We start from the raw sequence: 18,412 nt of genomic DNA on the forward strand, positions 1-18,412 counted from the left end.
TTGCTCTGGTAAGAGTGTGGGAGATGTATGAGAAGGAGCAAGCCTGGGGGCAGAGAGGCTACCCAGGAGCCTTTTGTAATAATTCATACCAGAGATGAATGTCTAGAGTAGAATAATGGCAGCAGTAACTACAGAGAGGGGACAGAGTCAAAGCCACTTAGGAGTTAGGATTGGGAGGACAGTGACCAGAGTAAGAATGAAGGATGACTCATTCTCTGTACTTGGGAGGTTAGGTTGATGTGACAGGTTAACTAGTAAGGAACCCCAGGAAAATGGGTGAATTTGTTTGGGAGAGCTGGAGTTTGAAGGGCCCCTGAGGAATGTCTAATGGGCAGTTGGGAATATGGGGCTGGGTTGACTTACGGATGCCTGGGTGAGAATGGGTGTCTTTGATGATTGGCACCTACCTCTGATCAAATAATAATTACCATGATTCAGGTTACAATTGCTGAACAGGGACTTAAAAATACACCAATAATTTAATACATATTATCTCATAAGGGACAGTTCAGGGCTCTAGATACGATTTGGGGAATCACTGATAATAAATGACACTTACCAAATGCTTTTTATATACCAGGCTTGGGCACAGTGTCTCATTGTGAGGCATTGTCTGCATCTGTGAGAAAGATGCTATCATTACTTCCATTATAAAGGAAAAGAAACTGGGGCGCCTGGGTGGCGCAGTCGGTTAAGCGTCCGACTTCAGCCAGGTCACGATCTCACGGTCCGTGAGTTCGAGCCCCGCGTCAGGCTCTGGGCTGATGGCTTGGAGCCTGTTTCCGATTCTGTGTCTCCCTCTCTCTCTGCACCTCCCCCGTTCATGCTCTGTCTCTCTCTGTCCCCCCCCCCCGAAAAAAATAAATAAATAAAAAATAAAGGAAAAGAAACTGAGGTTTGGAGAAGTTAAATTTGCCAGAGTTTGAACCCTGGGTCTCTTGGCTCTTGAAACTCAGCTCTTAAGCACTTTATTATATTTTCTCATTAGGAGAGGGATAATGGAAAGCTCCTGTGAAATCACCTAAAGATATTGTGTGAGATGGAGGGAGAAATGAAAAGGTACAACCCCATAAAGGGACAACTACATTGGAAGAGGAGGCAGGGATGAAGACAGAAAAAGTAGGAAGGGATCCAGCAGAGCATGAGTGCAGAGAGGGCTGAGCTGACAAAAGTTATGGAGGGTATAGTCGAATACTGGGAAATTCAGAATGCTGGTCAAGAAGGATGAGGCCCTTAGGTGGCTGTGAACCATTAGGTGAACAGTGTTAGCTCTCTGGGTAGATGCTCTGAAGTCCAAGACGAGCAATTGTTAGAGAGTGAATATTAGGTGTTCTTTCAAGAAGTTTGAGGATGGATATTTAGAGAAGGAGATAGTGAATGGAGCAAGGTTGGTCCTGGTGTAGCAGAAGGGGATCAGTCAAAAATGAGAGAGGTAGGGTTTGGTCTAGAAATGGAGGTAAGAGAAAAGGGAGTGAGGAGAGAATAAATGAAAGTGTGGAGCAATCTGATCTCATGTTGACCTCCCAGGGGATGGAACCAAGACCTTGAACTTCAAGGTCATCCAGTTCATGTATATACCAGACCTGGCCATGGGTTGAAAACACAGGGTGCTTAGTAAAAATATAGATTGCTTTACTCTACCCAAGGCTTGAAGAATTAGAACCTACCCTGGGGGTGGGTCTAAGAAATTGTATGCTTAGCAAACTTCCTCAGGAGATTCTTTTGAAGCCATCCCATCCCTGGCCCCAAGAAGACATTTAGGAGTTGCTGGTGTAGTGTGCACTCTTCGTTCTACATAGAAAGAAACTGAGGCACACAGGCATAAAAAAGTTCAAAGAGAAGTGGGAACAAGGCCCCAGATAGGACTCTCTTCTGGCTCTCAAATCAGAGCTCTTTCCCCTACATTGCACTATTTTATTAAAGACAAAGCTGAGCCGTGTTAGAACTTAACATTTTTTCTGGGTCCTCAGTTGATCAAGGACATAAAGAAGTTGTAGGGGGAATTGCTGTTTTCAGTACAAGTTCAGCAGAAGGAACAGAGGAAGGCAGGGGAATGAAGCAAAGCTCATTTTCACTCACAAATGCCGTTGTTAGGAGGAAAGAAATTGGATGCAGTTGATTTCAAAGTCAACATCTTTCGTGAGGCATTAGCCGATTTGTTTTATCTCTCATGCCCACGCTGTTCACAGGCTCGAATCAGTTGTAGGCTGGCAGTCTGGGGATAAAGGCAAAGGACAAAAAATGGATTTTCATGATTCTTCTCACAATAGCATTATATTCTACCAACCGTACAAATGATATTTTTTCATTAATAAAGCTGGGATTGAATCTGTGTAATTCTAGCATCTAACAGCTCACCTTCAGAAAGGTCAACCAAATAAAAACAAAGGGAGTTGCCAAGCTTTAAGAGAAGTATGTTTGTGGTAAAGCAAACAAAGGGAAAAAGAAGTAAGGTGTCTATTTCAGCCACTGAAATAGACCATGGAGCCAGTCCTAAGATGGGGCCTCGTTGACGGATAACCCAGTGAGCTGGGTGACCACTCTGCACACGGCAATGTTCCTCCGACACTGATCTAGGCCCTGGAGAGATCTTTGGTGTCACAGGGGAAAGGGTAATGACATACCTCAGCAGGTTCTGTGATGAGGCAAGGTATCGGTTCTCCCACTGTGAACAAGTCATTGACTGAAGACCTTTGGCATGGCCGCCTGTTGAACTCTGGGGTGCTCAGCAGCCCAGCAGAGGGCGGCAGACATGGAAGGTGGAATCAGATAACATTGCTCTAACATTGTGAAGAGTTTTCAATCAATAAGAATCGTGCCTCAGATAAATCTCACTGGCTCTGATACTGCCACTGCTTGACTAGTGACCATTACTAGCTGTGCAGTCCTGGGCAAGAGATGGGACCTCCCTAAGTTTCAGTTGCCTCCTCTTTCAAGCACTCTGCTGAAGTTTACTTCCCTCGGTAGACTTATTTTGAAGTTCAAGAGTGATAATGTGAAAGTGTTTTGTGCACTTTCAGCTGCTTACATTGTGCTCATTATCATCATCATCAATAATAATAGTTAGAAATATATAGTTATTTATATATTATTATAATAAATTATAATAAATTATAAAAATTATATTATTAATATTAAAATATTAAAGTAATAGTTAGAAAGATCTCCTTTCTAAAAACTGCACCCATCAAAGCAGCAAAAAGGTTAGGGTTCCATTCCAAATGGATTTCTTCCTATTTTGCCGCAAAATAGCAAGATCATTCACTCTCCACCACTGAACTTTCTATGGCAACTGTATGTGAGCATTTGCCATATTTTCCAAAGACCATAGAGCTCAGAGGATAAGAGCTTGGCCTCTGCAGGTAGATAATCCTGGCTCTGAGATTTGCTCTTTCCTTTCCTAGCTACGTGACTTGGGCAAGTCACCTGACATCTCTAGGCCACAGGATTCTCACTGGGCAGTGAGAAAACCAACGGTGTCTATTGCAAAGCATTTTCCTTAAAAAAAATTTTTTTTAAGGTTTACTTATTTTTGAGAGATAAAGAGAGAAAGGGAGACAGAGACTCTGAAGCAGGCTCCACACAGTCAGTGCAGAGTCCAGTGCAGGGCTCGAACTCACAAGCCGTGAGATCATGACCTGCGCTGAAATCAAGAGTTGGGTGCTTAACCGACTGAGCCACCAGGTGCCTGACTGCAGAGCATTTTCTGAGCTCAAACATGGAAGTGCTTTGACATGGAAGTACTTGGCATTGTGTCTGGCATGTAGTATAGTTAAGTGCTTGGTATATGGTATCCACTTATTATTATTGTTGTTGTTAGCATCTCTGAGGTTCCTTGGTAAAGTGAGGACTTTGCCACCTCCCTCAACCAAAATCAATCAGCTGGTGTAGGAAGAGCATTGCCCTGCAGAGAGGAGTCCGGGGTTGGGGGGGCGGGGATGGTGGATTAGGGATGAGGTCTTAGCTCTGCTTCACTTCATATTGGCACGTGAGAGTAGTGACTTGAGGTGACAACTCTGGGCTCTCATGATGACGACATTTTTGTTGGTGGGGCATCCTTGGAGGCAGTGGAAGTTTGACGCAAAGTTTGGAACGCAGTGACTTAAAAAAAAAATATATATATGATATAAAATTCATATCACATATATATAAATATATAAATATGTGATATTAATATATAAAAATATACAGACATATATGTGATATAAAATTTATATCATATATATAATATATATATACTTTTTTGAGAGAGAGAGAGTGAGCAGGGGAGGGGCAAAGAGAGAGAGGGTGGGGGGAGTAGAGGATCTGAAGCTGGCTCCATGCTGACAGCAACGAGCCCAATGTGGGTCTGGAACTCAAAAATTGTGAGGTCATGACCTGAGCTGAAGTCAGATGTTCAACCAACTGAGCCACACAGGTGCCCCGGAACTCAGTGACTCTTAAATAATGGTGTTCTAGAGTTTCCTTCTGTTAACTCATCTGCATGAAATGTGAAGTCATCTTACCATTCCTTCTTCTTTATGAACCACATTGGGTGCCAACCCAATTTGCTGTCTGTTCCCTTTCAAAATTAAAAAAAAAAAAAAAAAAAAAAAAAGGTCCTTACCCAATTTTGCCCTTGGTGCTAAGGAACACCTGACTCACATATGGAATGATTGATTTATTTCAGCGCATGGTGCTCTTTTGATCATTGCACATATTAAAAACATTCAGAGGTCTCCAAAATTTTAAAGCAAGTATGTGAATTGAAGAAAGTTGTGTTTCTGTTTTCAAAAGCCTTTTTGAAATTCCAGATCTGCATTAGTGCTGCCAGGCAAGTACAAAAAATATGGGTTCTAGTCACTTCCTTCGTTACTCATTACTGTGAAACCCTGAATGAGTGAAACTGTCTCTAGATTTTAGTTTTTCCTTAAAAAGTGGGGGATCAGAGGAGATAATTTCGAATTCTTTTCAAATCTAAAATACTCTCAGAAGGATCTTTTTTATCTTGCCTTTGAATTTTTAAGGCCATACCACCAGTGGTCCAGAAGGGGGCAGCATAAGCCAGATGCTACCTATGGAAGAACACCTGAAGGCTTGAAGTTGTCACTTTTAAAGTCCTAGGATTGTGCTAAGATTGTATCATTGAGTTGACTTATATCAGAACTAAATTTGCTTTAAAAGTACATACAGATGAGTCCTGTGTCTATGAATTTAATGAGTCAAAATACTCAGTTATCAGTTTTTAAGCAGACCCACTGAGAATATAGAGTGCTTTTATTTCCAGTTGATTTCTGGCACGTAGCCCACTGGCTAGAGTTTGTATTTTCAAATAGGATGCTAATGTGCTCTTTTTCTTTCCTCTCAGAGTGGTTATAATCATGATTTTTTGAGTCATTCAGAGTTGAGTTCAAATTTCCTTTATTATCTGTGCTACCTTGAAAGAGTGATTTAAACTTATTCAGCCTCAGTTTATGTCTGTAGAATGGATGGTATAAGCATTAAGTGAGATAATTTATATGAAGTGCTTATCGCTCTGCCAGGCATACTGTAGTGCTCAATAAGTTGACTTTTACAGGGAGTTCCAAGTAATTTTGAAGCAAATTTCCACCAGTGGGATGGCAAACGGGGTGATGTTCAAAATGGATTTTAAAAGATTTTCTTAACTCAAAATTCAATGCCATTCCAGATCTGCACATAGCATGTAGTTTTATTTCAGTGAGTAAGTTCGAGTCCACTACCTTAGGCATAACCATCTTGAGGGGAAGTCTCATCACTCTAGGGTCTGAAGATCTAAAGGTTTTAGCATTAAAATTGTGCTCTGATATAACACATTTAATTCCCTGACTCTGTGGGTGTTGTTTTTGCATCCGGGGACTAACTATACCGGAAGTCAGCAAACTTCTGTAAAGGGCCAGACTGTACATATTTTCGGTCCTACCAGCCATGCTGGTGGTCTCAACTACTCCGCTCTGCCCTTGTAGTACAAAAGCAGCCCCAGATAACACATGAACAAATGGGCACTTCAATAAAACTTTACTGATGGGCATTCAATATGAATTGCCTGAAGTTTGCATGTGTGATGAGTTATTCTTCTTTTGATTTTTCCCCAATAAAAAAATATTAAAATGATTCCTAGCTCTCAGTCTGTACAAAAACAGGCAGTAGGTTGGATTCAACCCTTGGGCTATAGTTTGGCAACCCTTAATCTATATCATCCAGATACAGGACACATTCTTTAGAAAGGGCAGATGTGAGTCTCCTTCAACAGAGCTCTTCCAGCATATGTACTGAATACTGCTTCCTATCCTACTAGATGATAAAAGTCAAGGCAATGTTTTTATGTTGTGGTTTTAACATTTACACTTTATATTTTTATGTTATAAAATAAATACATGCTCTTGTAAAAGAAAACAGCAAAACACTGTAAAGTGAAATGACCTTGTATTCTAAACATTCTTCCCAAGCCCTCACCCCAAATGACCAAGATGAAGAAATAATTACCATAACAGTTTGGGCTATATCTTTTCAGATCGTTTTTTTTCTCACGACAGAGTAACGTCTATCATTTTTTTTCACACAAAACATTTTACAAAATCATTTTTAAACGTACTTTAAAATGTATTCAACATTTTTTTCAATAAATCTTTATTACAAAGCCACTATGTATCATGCATGTGTTAGTTTGAACCATATGAAATGCTGATATTTAAACCACTTTTTAAAAGCTTTTTATTTTGAAACAGTTTTAGACTCAATACAAACTTGCAAAAATAGTACAGAGAAAGCTATATGTTCCTCCAGTTTCCCCCTCCCCCGCCACAAACATCTTACATAACTGTAGCACTTGGTCAAAGTAGGAAATGGACATTGGCATGATGCAATTAACAAGTCTACAAACTCTACCTGTATTTCACCAGTTTTTACATGCATTCATTATCTAAAAGCAAACAAACAAACCATTTTTGATATACAGAAAAGTCTCTCTGCCTATATATAAGTCTATATTCTCGCTCTAGAGACTTATATGTATTACATATATATGTATATTACACACATATTACAAACACACATATATGTAATATATATATAACATGTAATATACATACATGCGTATTACACACATACATATTCCATACATATATAATATGTAATATACACACATGATATATAATATGTAATATACACATATATATGATATATAATATGATATGTATATATGTGTGTGTATATATATATATACACCATCTTTGTACACCAGTACTTGTATCTAGGGGGGGTGTCTTTTACTAATAGCATCACTGAGTTCTTTTTCAGCTGTGAGTTGATGTGTTTCTAACAGTGATCTTCAAAGTGTCACTTAGAAGGTCACTGTGGCAGTGCTTCAGCGAAACCTTGAGAGTTTGCTCTTGACTCAGGCATCTTGGAGAGTTTTCAGTAATTAACATATGATATATATTTTACAGTTAAAATTTTCTCATTTGAGAAAATCTAGAAATTAGAAAAAAGTACAAACTAAAAAATTTTTAATTGCCTATAATATTTCCACTCAATGTCAGATGTATCTAGTCTTTCAGTATTTCTTTTCAGTTTTCCTTGTGAAGCAAGAGGTATGCATGTGTTTGTTGTATGTTCTTAAGTATTTACATACTGATTTTCTATACTAAGCATAGCTTTACATCCTTTTTAAAAAATTACCATGAAAAATAATCATTTTCTCAGGTCATTCAAATTCTTTTTTTACAAAGGCATCCAGAAATTTAAAGGTTGAAAAGGACATAGGAGATTGGTTGGGGCAATATCAGCATTTTGGGATGAGTAAACTGTGGCTCAGAGAGAGCGAGTATCATGCCCAAGGTCACACAGCCAGGAAACCTGGGGTAGATACATATTCAGAGACGGCAGTGCAGCGTTGGGGAGACCAATGTGTGTTCTCACAGTGCTCCAAAGTCTGGGATGAAATCCCACAGGAATTCTACTTTGCCAGAGTACCCATAGGCCAATTTACTGATTTACAATGACAACTCTGCCAAGACTGTACATATCTTCGTATTTTTTTTAAATATAAATGCATTCTCACCCTGTAGGGAAGTCTAATATTAATCAGAAGTATCGGTGAGTCCATAGACCTGGGAAAAGTGTGGTTAAGTTGAAGATTCTTTTATCATTGTTATTACCTGGTGATGAATTTCTTTTAGGTAGATAACCATACATATATGGTGAAAGTACAAAGTGTACAAAAACATTTTATTTATTTATTTATTTTTAAATTTTTTTTTTCAACGTTTATTTATTTTTGGGACAGAGAGAGACAGAGCATGAACGGGGGAGGGGCAGAGAGAGAGGGAGACACAGAATCGGAAACAGGCTCCAGGCTCTGAGCCATCAGCCCAGAGCCTGACGCAGGGCTCGAACCCACGGACCGCGAGATCGTGACCTGGCTGAAGTCGGACGCCCAACTGACTGCGCCACCCAGGCGCCCCAACAAAAACATTTTAAATGAGGGTCAGTCTTCCTGTCATCCCTTGTGCCCGTCCCCAGAGCCGCTGTTCCTATGGAAGACCTTAGTGATCACTGTGTCTCTTTTGAATTCCCAAGGATGCTGTAAAAATTTACCAGAAATGTAGTGGCATAGACCAACACAAATTTATCATCTTATTGTGCAGGAGGTCAGAAGTCCTAAAATTGAGGTGTCAGCAGGGCCATGTTCTCTCTGAAGGCTCTAAGGGAAGATCCCTTCTCGTCTCTTCCAGCTTCTGGCGCCTCGGGGATTCCTTGGCTTGAAGCCACATGCCTTCAATCTCTGCCCATCTTTACGTGGCCTTCCCTGTGTGTTTCTCTGTGTCTTCTTCTCTCCTTACAAGGACACCTGCCATTGGATTTCAGACCGATCCTAAATCTAGAATGGTTTCATCTCAATATCTTTAAACTAATTACATCTGCAAAGATGCCCTATTTCTAAAAGGTCACAGTCTGAGGTTCTGAGTACACATAATTTTGAGGAAGACCATACTTAATCTACCACAGTTCCCCTCTCACAGAATTGCTTTTCTTGCAAGTTCTGGGGGGCTCCTGCCTTTGCCTGAATGTGCTTGTGTAAGAGGTCAGGGTCTTGAGGGTGGAAGGACCAAGGTAGCACAGAAAACACAGAAGTGAGTAGTCTTCACTTGCCTACCCCATCCCCTAGCTGTTAGCGTCACTGCGTTTCATGGGTAACAAATGTCGCCAGCCATTTATTCGGTGTCTAACTCTATCTAACACTGGGTTTGGAGTGCCTCCATTGGGCCTTTTGGCATTTTCTGAAGAAGAGAAGGAAGATGAGGAGAAGGAGGGGAAGGAGGAGGAGGAGAAGGAAGAGAAGGAGGAGTATTGTTTGGTATCACTCAGCAGTGTTTGTGTTTACAAAACGTCTCTCCCATTAGACAATTCCAATTTAAAATACAGATTAGCTGTGACAAAACTGACCTGGGATGGCTTTTCTCTTTGATGGTTTCAATTTCCAGCTTATCCGTCACAAATGATTGTAATACTATAGGATTTTGACAAAACAGGGGTAGGAGATTTGAATTCTTACCTGCAATTTCCAGCTCTAGGGGATAATAGCAGAGAGAAAAACAACAATAACTGAGTTGTAGGATATGAAAACATGCTGAATTTTCTCCTCAGAGTTTATGCTCCTAGGCATTCAACAGGTCACTTTTCCTGTCGAAGAAATAAACTCTTGTACCAAATTATGAGCCTTAGAAAACCCATCATGTTTTTTCTTATGCCTTGAGTGCAAGGAAGGCTGGGAGAAACAATGATCAATTTCAGTAATTATCGGCCTAGATTTTTATTATATTCAGGCCTCGTCTATGTGTGGCTTTATGTTCTGTTTCTATCAGCAGGTTTTGTTGCACATGTGATTTTGCATTCTTCTTTGGCATTTTCTCCTGGCCTGGATTCCTTGACACAGTTCTCACTTTCTACTCTCTGCCATTTGTTTCTTCTGCTTCCTTCTCCCTCACCTTCTCTGCCCACCTTTTAAGTGCTGGGGTTTCTTAGGATTCCTGCTCTTCTCTCTCTGGACACGCAGCCCTTGGATTTCTTATATGCTCTGAGGATTTTAACTCTCCTTGGAGACCGATGACTCCCAAATCAGTATCTGCAACTCCAACTTTTCCTGAGTTTGATTCAGATTTAAATCTGCCAACTGCACGTTAGGCCAGTGTTGTGTGTGTGTGTCCCTCAGGTGCCTTCCTCATCGACTATAAATTTGAACTCCTCATCCTTTTCACTGAGATGGACACTTCTGTTCTGCTTCTTCTGTGCCCAGTCTTAGCAGACAGCTGGGCAATGGCCCAGAGTCTCAAGAAGGAATCTGCAAATTATCTAAGACTTGTTTCTTTCTCACCCTCCCGTTCAACGTCCACTTCCTCTTGATCTCCCTGCTAAGCATTTCTGGAATCTGTCTCTCTCCCTTTGTTTCTGCTGGCTCTGAATTTCGGACCTGGGACCAGATGATAACTGATCATCTCATCTGGTTATTTCCTTATCCTCTTAACTAGACCATAACAAGCTTAAGATGTTTCCATAGTTTCCCACTGCCTACAGCATTAAACGGAGACTTACCAGCATGACTGGTTCCTGCCCATTTCTGTGTCATCCTCTGCCACTCCACATTCCTCATTTTCTACCTTCACAGCCTCTTGCCATCCCACTTGGAACCACACTGTTCCATGCTTCATGGCTTTTCTGATGCTGCTCTACCTAAAAGCCCCTTACTATCTTTCATTGCTAATTCTTACCCAACCTTAACTCAGTTCAGGTGTTACTCATTCAACAAACACTTACTGAGCAACGAGTGTGTGCCAGGCAGTGTTGGGGTCCCATTGTTGAGCAGGCAGAGGGACACTGTCCTCATGGAGCTTAATTCTAGAAGTTCTCACTGAACTATGATGGTAGGCTACATGCCTCTCCCTGTGCCTGCCCTCATCAGCAACCTTCCATGGTCCATCATTACCTCAGCCCGTGGGGCCACTGGTCTTCCTTCTGTAATGTACTATAAATTTCATGATGGTGGGGCCATGCCGTGCTTATCTTAGCATTCTTAGTGCCTGGAATAGTACTTAGTGTTTGGTAGATTCTCAGTATGTTTTCCTTGATGAACTCAATTATTGTTTGTACATAAAAACATCCATGTCTCATGAGACCTTCACCTTCTGGAGAACACTTACCCTTGGTCCTCCAGAACAGGTCAGCCATCCTTGTGATATGCCCCTACATCTTGCATTATTTATTCCCAGAATTTTGCACAATTAGGACATTATTTTTTCAGCCACTCACTTTTTTTTTTTGTTTCAATTTGATTTCCTGAGGGCGCCTGGGTGGCTCAGTCGGCTAAGCATTTAAATTCGGCTCAGGGCATGATCTCACAGTTTGTGAGTTTGAGCCCCGCATCAGACTCAGTGCTGACAGTTCAGAGCTTGGAGCCTGCTTCAGATTCTGCATCTGCCTCTCTTTCTCCCCCCACCCTACCTCAAGCTCTGTCTCTCTCAACAATAAAACAAAAAATTAGAAAAAAAATTGTTTAAAAAAACTTGGTTTTCTGCCTTAAGTTGTAAATTTCATCAGCCAGGTTGATGGTCAGGCTAGCACAGTACATGGCCTATAATAAATGCATAATAGATATTTGTTAACTAATGGATTGGCACATTTTTTGGCTGGATAAAAATCCTGAATGTGTTGCTGGGACCTACAGAAAATGTAGACCCAATTGCCTGCTGACCTAATGCCCCACTCTACCCATCTATAAAATGGAGATATTCCTGTGGCATAATGTTGGATAGCAGCTGAGTATCAGATAAAACCATCTCAAAACAAATGTGTTGTAAATAAATTATACAAAAAGAAAAGATGGGATTGAAAGATTAAACACATCAACTAAAATTCCAGATGAGGTCTGAAATGCCTATTTCAGGATGTGGTATTTTATTCCTCCACAGAAAATATAAACATTTCCCCCCACTTTTCCTCCCCAGAATCTGAGACAGCAATGGTTGTGCAGAATGAAGCTCAATCAGAAGAGGTAAAATTTTTGTGAAGTATTTGAAGCATGTGACTTCCATTTTTAAAATCCACAATAGAGGTTTGCAGAAATGAACTGGGGAGGACAGATCTATCTAAGCAGCAACGGTTGTGAGTTAGCTGAGGAATCTGTAGACTTGTGCTCTTGGCAGAACTAACATTCATATTGTTACTTCTATATGTGCAGATGCTTTGGAAACTAATAAGAAAAAAAACCATACAAAAACATGGAAAGATCAATATGTGTTCCTTCTGCATGGCCCAGGGTTAGTGACGTCCTGCCGAATCAACCCTTGCCACCGGCATATTTCTTATTTGCTGACCGTGCCTTTCATTAATTTTTATCATCACAAAAGTGGTTCAAGCTGCATCACGTAAAAACTGTCAGCAGTATAGACACCTATAAGGGAAAAGGGAAAAAGGTCCCCATCCCTTCTTTCTTCCTTCCCTTCTCCTTCTGCAGAGAGAGATTGTTGTCCCTCCTTGCTGCTGTGTTGGAGAAAGGGACAGGAAGGTGAGGAAATGGAGCATGACCTGGGCAGCAGAGGTGGCATTGAGCCCCTACCAGAACTAGGTGCTGCCTGCAGAGCAAAACTCCTCAAATGATTTGGTGTCAGAAGTCCTGTACACTCATAAAAATTAAAACAAATTTAAAGTGATGTTAATTCATTTAAAAGCAAAGAAAGCAAATCTATTACTTGTTGACCTAAATAACGTTTTATGAAAAATAACTCTATTTTCCCCGAACGAAAAAATATTAGCAAGAGAAGTGGCATTAGTGGCATTGTTTGACATTTCTGCAAATCTCATTAATGTCTGGCTTGCTAGGAGACAGAAAGATACTCTTATCTGCTTGCATATTCTATCATCGATGGTGACAGTAGTCCATTACTTGTCACGTAACCTCTGGGAAACCCTACCTTCCATCTTGTGAGAGAATGACAGTGAAAAGGGCAAATAATGTCTCATGAAAATCGTTTTGATCTCATGGGTCCCCTGGCTACACTTTGAGAACCACTGCTGTCAAAAAGTTGAAATTGAATTCCATTTTCCTCTTCTATCTTGTTGCCTCTGGAGGTCTAAGTCAGCTGAGGTCCTGAGTTGCACAGAACTGGGCAGAACTCAAAGGATTTAGGTGGTAGCCAATGAAGAGACTTGACCATGGGGAACACAGGGCTCACAGCACAGCTCTTTCCTATCTTCAGACCCCTGAGCCCCACAGCTCATATGCCTGATGTCGGAGACAGGAAGATTTGGGGGTCTGGGAAAATGTTCCAGATTTTCGGAGATTATTTTTAAAAACTTCTGATTTGTAAGGCTGCCTTGTCTTGATCTTGAGACATGTCGGGCAAAATGGGGTGAGACGCAGTGAAGCTGCTGGTGGAGGGAAGATATGATTGGGACCGGAAGCTGTGTGAGTATGAAGTTCAGAAACGAGTGGCCCCATCACCTTCCCTGTGTCTCACCAGGTAAAAATGGTCATCAACCCTGACCTGCTAATGATCATTGCTCCCTCCGTGGGATTTGTGCTGTTGGTGTTGCTTGTGGCATTTTTCCTTCGAGGTAAGGAGGGCAGGCCCAGGTGGGATGGAGCCCTCAGAGCTGTGGAGGCTCCAGGAGGGCCTGGGAGTGAACAGATTCTGCTTTCTGCCCCTGTCTCCATCCCCCAGAGTCCTCTTTCCATCCGGTCCCTATCCTGGTCAAGGGAAACTCATTCTCCCTAAGATGCTAAAGCCTTCATGTATCATCTTCCTGATGGAGTTTGTATTTTGGAAAAGAAAAAAAAGAGTACTTTCATTTACTGGATGCATAACCTGTGACAGTTCTGATGCTATCCTCTTGATGTGCCTCTTTTCTCCCTCATTACTGCCTTAAGTGGAAAGTGCCATTATTATCATTGTCTGGGGTGGAGGAAGTTGTGGCCTGGCCTCCTCCTCTGACTAGGACTGCCCCAGGAAGAAAGCCATGAAGGATCTTGGCCTTATTATCTCCTTAAAGCAAGCTTTCCTTACCTGGGTTCCACAGAGAGACCTCGGGGGAAAGTGAATCCCTTGAAATCATGTGTGAAGGTACTTGCATGTTGATATCTGCATTTTTCAAGGGGCAGCGTCCATAATTGTTATTAGATTCTCCAGCCGGTCTGTGACCTTGCACCCCTCCTTCCCACCACCACTCCTCACTTTCAAAACAATAGTTTTGAAACACAGCAAAAAGGAGTCATGAAACAGGGTTTTAAGTTGTCATGCAAAGTATAGGCATGTGGCATCTGGTCCTGTTGTAAAATGGGGGAAAACTGTTCTGTAGTCATCAACAGAAACTGTTTGGAGGTGGTAGATAAGGAGATAAGACTGGTAACCATCTCAACTGCTTTGAGCAGCAGTAGCGAAACTTGCACATTTCAGCACCTGTCCCTAGTGAACACCGCCAAAGGGAATTTGAAACTCAGTGGAAGCCTGTCTTTAGCCTTCATGCAAAGCCCTCTTAAAGGCAGAGGCCATTGGTCCTCATACAGTTTTGGAAATTCTGAGTATGTCTCATAAGGAAGTGTTTTAAAACTTGAGTGAGTGCTTGAATTATGAGTGGGCAATGACTTAAAAATGAAGCGGCTTAACACTATTGCCCACACATGGGAACAACTGTGTAAGTGATGGGCACTGCCTCAGGACCCATAGAGGCAGTCACTAGATCTGGGAAAAGGAATGCATTTCCCTGCCTAAACCAGTCCCTAAATTCTCACCTTTGGTCCACCTCTGCTCTTGGGAAGGCAGCTCCTGGCTTAACCCAGCATTTCACATGTCCTAACACAGCTACTCTGCTTATACCATGGCCTTGTCTTTTCAGGGAAAGTCATGAAAACCAATTGTTTCCAGAAACACACAAGGTAATTCATCTTGCATGACTGATTGTTGTAATGATTGTACAAGCTGTTACAAATGATTAGATACTACTCAGTGGTTTAATGACTTGTTCTTGTGTTCTGATGAAATACAGGGTTGGAGAAATGTGGCATTAGAGGTGAAAAAGATGTGGGATTTAGCTCACATTAACCTCTGTCCTGGTTAACACTGTGTTATGTTTGTCCGAAATATAAATACAAAGGCAGGTTGCATTAATAGAAGCATGGCATACAAAAGAAAGAAGGTGATATGTCACTATCCTCTGTGTTCAGAATTTTTTGTTCAACTCTGAGCAATTCATTTTAAAAGGACGTTGTTAAACAGGAGTTTCCAGAGAAGAGAGCTGGCAGTGGGGAAAATGAAAACATGTAGAATATCATTCCTGGGATTTGGTGCCTCTGCCCAATTAGATCATTGTAACAGTTTTTTTTTTTTTTAATAGTCTGAAGAATCTCTGGAAAGAGATTTTGAATATCTGTCCTGTTTTATAGCTTTTTGGGAAAGAAATGAAAAGATTTGAAAAGAAATGAAGACTGTGCTTTCATTAACAATTACGTCAATACCAAAATATCAATTAACAAATAAATATTAACAAGTGGGGAAACTGGGGCTTAGCAAGGTGACTTTCCAAGGTCATAAACACATTTAGATCACAATTTTATATTTTGCCAATGTAGAAACTTTTAATTCCCTTATTAGAATAGATTTGCAAAAGCCCTTTATCTCCTGCAGCCTCAGTTTTCCCATATGTGAATGGAGAGGCTTGGACCGGATGGAGTTTGAGCTCTTTTAACTCTAACAGCCATGGTTAGTGGCCTTGTGATTTAGCAGCATCTGTTTATTCCTGGTCCTGGTGTTTCCCATTTTCAGCCTCTCTTTTCTCTTTACAGGCTTGACAATGTTGGAGAGTGTAAAAACACCTCTGAAGATATGCAGCATGGAGGGGAAGTTGAAGATGGTCTTTTCACACTCTAACGGGCCACCTTTTCTTAGGATTGAGGATGGGGGCATCATGTGGGAATTGTCCAAATAAGTCCTAGAATGTTTTGTTTTTAAAGCCCCATCTATTCCATTGGTGTCATCCATTCAGTCTTGCATTAATTTCACAAGTGCAAGGTATTTTAGAGACCGAACCTTCCCTGCCAGGTGCTTTAATCTCCTCTGTAGCGTCAGGCTAAGGGATCTTCCAGACTACACTTGAATAATTTCGGTGATGGTGAGCTCACTACCAAACCTAAAGGAGATCGTTCAATCTCAGGGCAGTTCTGAGACAGAAATATTTAAAACAAAGCTGTCTCCAGAAAGCACCTGCCTGGCGGTCCTAGTTGAATTTACTGTGTTTACCCAGAACATGTATAATCTCTCTCCTCTCTGGCAGCGCTCCAGATATTGGAAGGAGAGCTTCATGTCTCTCCAAAGTACCTTGCTCATGGGACATGATTTCTGGTCCCTTCTCTACTCTAGTTGCCTTTGCCTTGTATGCATTTGTATCTCTCTCTTTATGCCCAGCTTACGGAGTTCAGTGCCCCACTCCAGGTATGGTATGAGCAGCCCTGGGTCTCATCAATAATTTAGGAAGTAATGTGGAACCACGCCATAATTTCGGCTCACCCCCTGTTTTGTTTTGTTTTTTTAAAGAGAAGATTCTCCCTTAAGGAGTGCTCTGCAGTGGTGGGTGTGTGGTCGCACAGAGTCAGGAGTTTCCTGCAACAGGAGGCAAAGGTCCAGGTGGAGGTGGTTGTCAGAGACCTCATTTAAGCTGGAATTTCCCTGGACTCGTACAGTAGTTTCCAAGCCACCTCCCAATCTATACCCCTTCCCTTCTCGATTGGTTCTCCATGCTGTGGCAGAGATATCCTTTTCTAAATACAGATCGTAGATTCCTGTCTCCTGACTTCTACTTTCGGCATAGAGAAAGCATGTGGGCTCTGCCTGAGGCTGGGTGGCTGGGTGGCCGGGACTTCGGAGACTAGGCAGCCGACATAGATGAGTGAGGCAAGGGGAAGTGCTGGGCCGTTACAAAGTGGAATGTGTCTGTGTCCACTTGAAGGCATTAACACTCCAACTTAGAATAATGACCTGGCCAAGCAACACATGGCCATGGGCTAGAAGAAGGCAACTGGTCTGAGACTCCAAAGTCCAGGGGGTAGTGTAGGGTTTTGCCAAATGATGACTTAATAAATATACAATTCTTATGCTGAGACTTCCTGATCAGAAGAGATCGTTGGTCTAGTTTTTCCTCTCTCTCCCTCTCTGTGCAATCAGGATGAATTGGTAGCCACCTACAAATAACTTCCTAGTATCTTGGGCCCAGGAGAGAGAATCACTTCCCTTACAGAGCTTAAAAATCTAAATGAGACAAAACACATATGGGAAATGCAACAGAATGGAATCAGTGTTGATTTTCCATTTGCACAAGGAAGAGCTTTGATGGAGACATCATTCTTACAGCTGATGTTTACATAGTGGGTCCACAATCAAACCTTGAGGATTTAGAACAACCTAATTCTGCAACCTGGACCTTGGTCTTTCTAGGCTAAATGAGATAACATCCAGTCCTTAAAAAGCATTCGCTATGGTCTAGGTACTCTACCAAGTGTTTCAAGGCAATTTCTCATTGGGTTCTCACAGCAGCCCAGTGAAACAGGTAAATTACTCCTGCTTTTGGAGCTGAGAAAACAGAAGCAGGGAGAGGTGAAGAAACTTGTCCAAGGTCACATGGACCAACATCCCTATGACAGAGCAGGGCTTTGAACCAGGCTGGAAGGACTCTACACTCTTAACCACTACCCTGTGCTTCACAGCGAGGGCCTTAATTTAACACTTTGTGCATACAGAATTGCGATATTGGCCTGTGTTGGTCCCAGATGGATTTTAGTTTGCTCAAATCCATGGCGACCTGGGTGTTTTGATGGTTCTCCAACCCCCAATCCTTTATAGCTCAATCTTCCCTGGTCCCCATATTATTTACTCAGAATCTTATTTGCATTTGCAGAGGAAGCTGCAAGTGGAGAACCTGGCAGGAACCTTAATGAAGCCAGGTGGGACACATTTAAATGGGAATGTGTTGAACTAACTCATGAAGAGTTGGAGCCAAGCTGTCAGCAGGCTTAATGAAAGGTTAACAGGAATCCAGCAATGGGTGGCTGGGGAGACTCTTTGTCTCTCTAAAGAAAACAAAAAGTTGAGAAGTGAGTTCCCTGGGTGGAGGCAGGATCAGAAGGAGGAAGCCACTTGTAACCAAAAGCCTGGGTCTCAAAATAGAATTTCATTGGGTTTGTAAACATGTTATAGTCGTTAAAAAAAAAAAAAAGGCTCTGTGGGTTCTAGGCTCTCTGAACATCAAAGGACAGCGAAGAGAAATGTACTAGATGGAGTATGATTAATGCTGATGTTTTTATGAGGGTCTTGGAATGTGCTGGAGGTGGCTGCTCACAAAATGGAAGGTGGGTTTACTTTCCAACTGAGCT

The 18,412-nt window shown here is 41.7% G+C and overlaps 1 protein-coding gene across 1 annotated transcript in view; it reads left to right on the forward strand.

Moving 5' to 3' along the window:
- TIMD4 (T cell immunoglobulin and mucin domain containing 4) overlaps positions 1-17,138 on the forward strand; it is a 32,520-nt gene extending 15,382 nt beyond the window's left edge. Inside the window, exons 6-9 of the mRNA XM_047076807.1 lie at positions 12,000-12,046; positions 13,515-13,608; positions 14,887-14,926; positions 15,833-17,138. Of these exons, the coding sequence (XP_046932763.1) occupies positions 12,000-12,046; positions 13,515-13,608; positions 14,887-14,926; positions 15,833-15,917 (266 nt within the window). The 3' untranslated portion in view covers positions 15,918-17,138. The remainder of the gene's footprint in view (positions 1-11,999; positions 12,047-13,514; positions 13,609-14,886; positions 14,927-15,832) is intronic.
- Positions 17,139-18,412: the final 1,274 nt, after the last annotated feature.

Source organism: Lynx rufus, unplaced genomic scaffold (genome assembly GCF_022079265.1).
Source record: "Lynx rufus isolate CCGP_SWC_20201006 ecotype Redwood Valley unplaced genomic scaffold, mLynRuf1.p SCAF_1, whole genome shotgun sequence".
Classification (NCBI taxonomy): domain Eukaryota; kingdom Metazoa; phylum Chordata; class Mammalia; order Carnivora; family Felidae; genus Lynx; species Lynx rufus.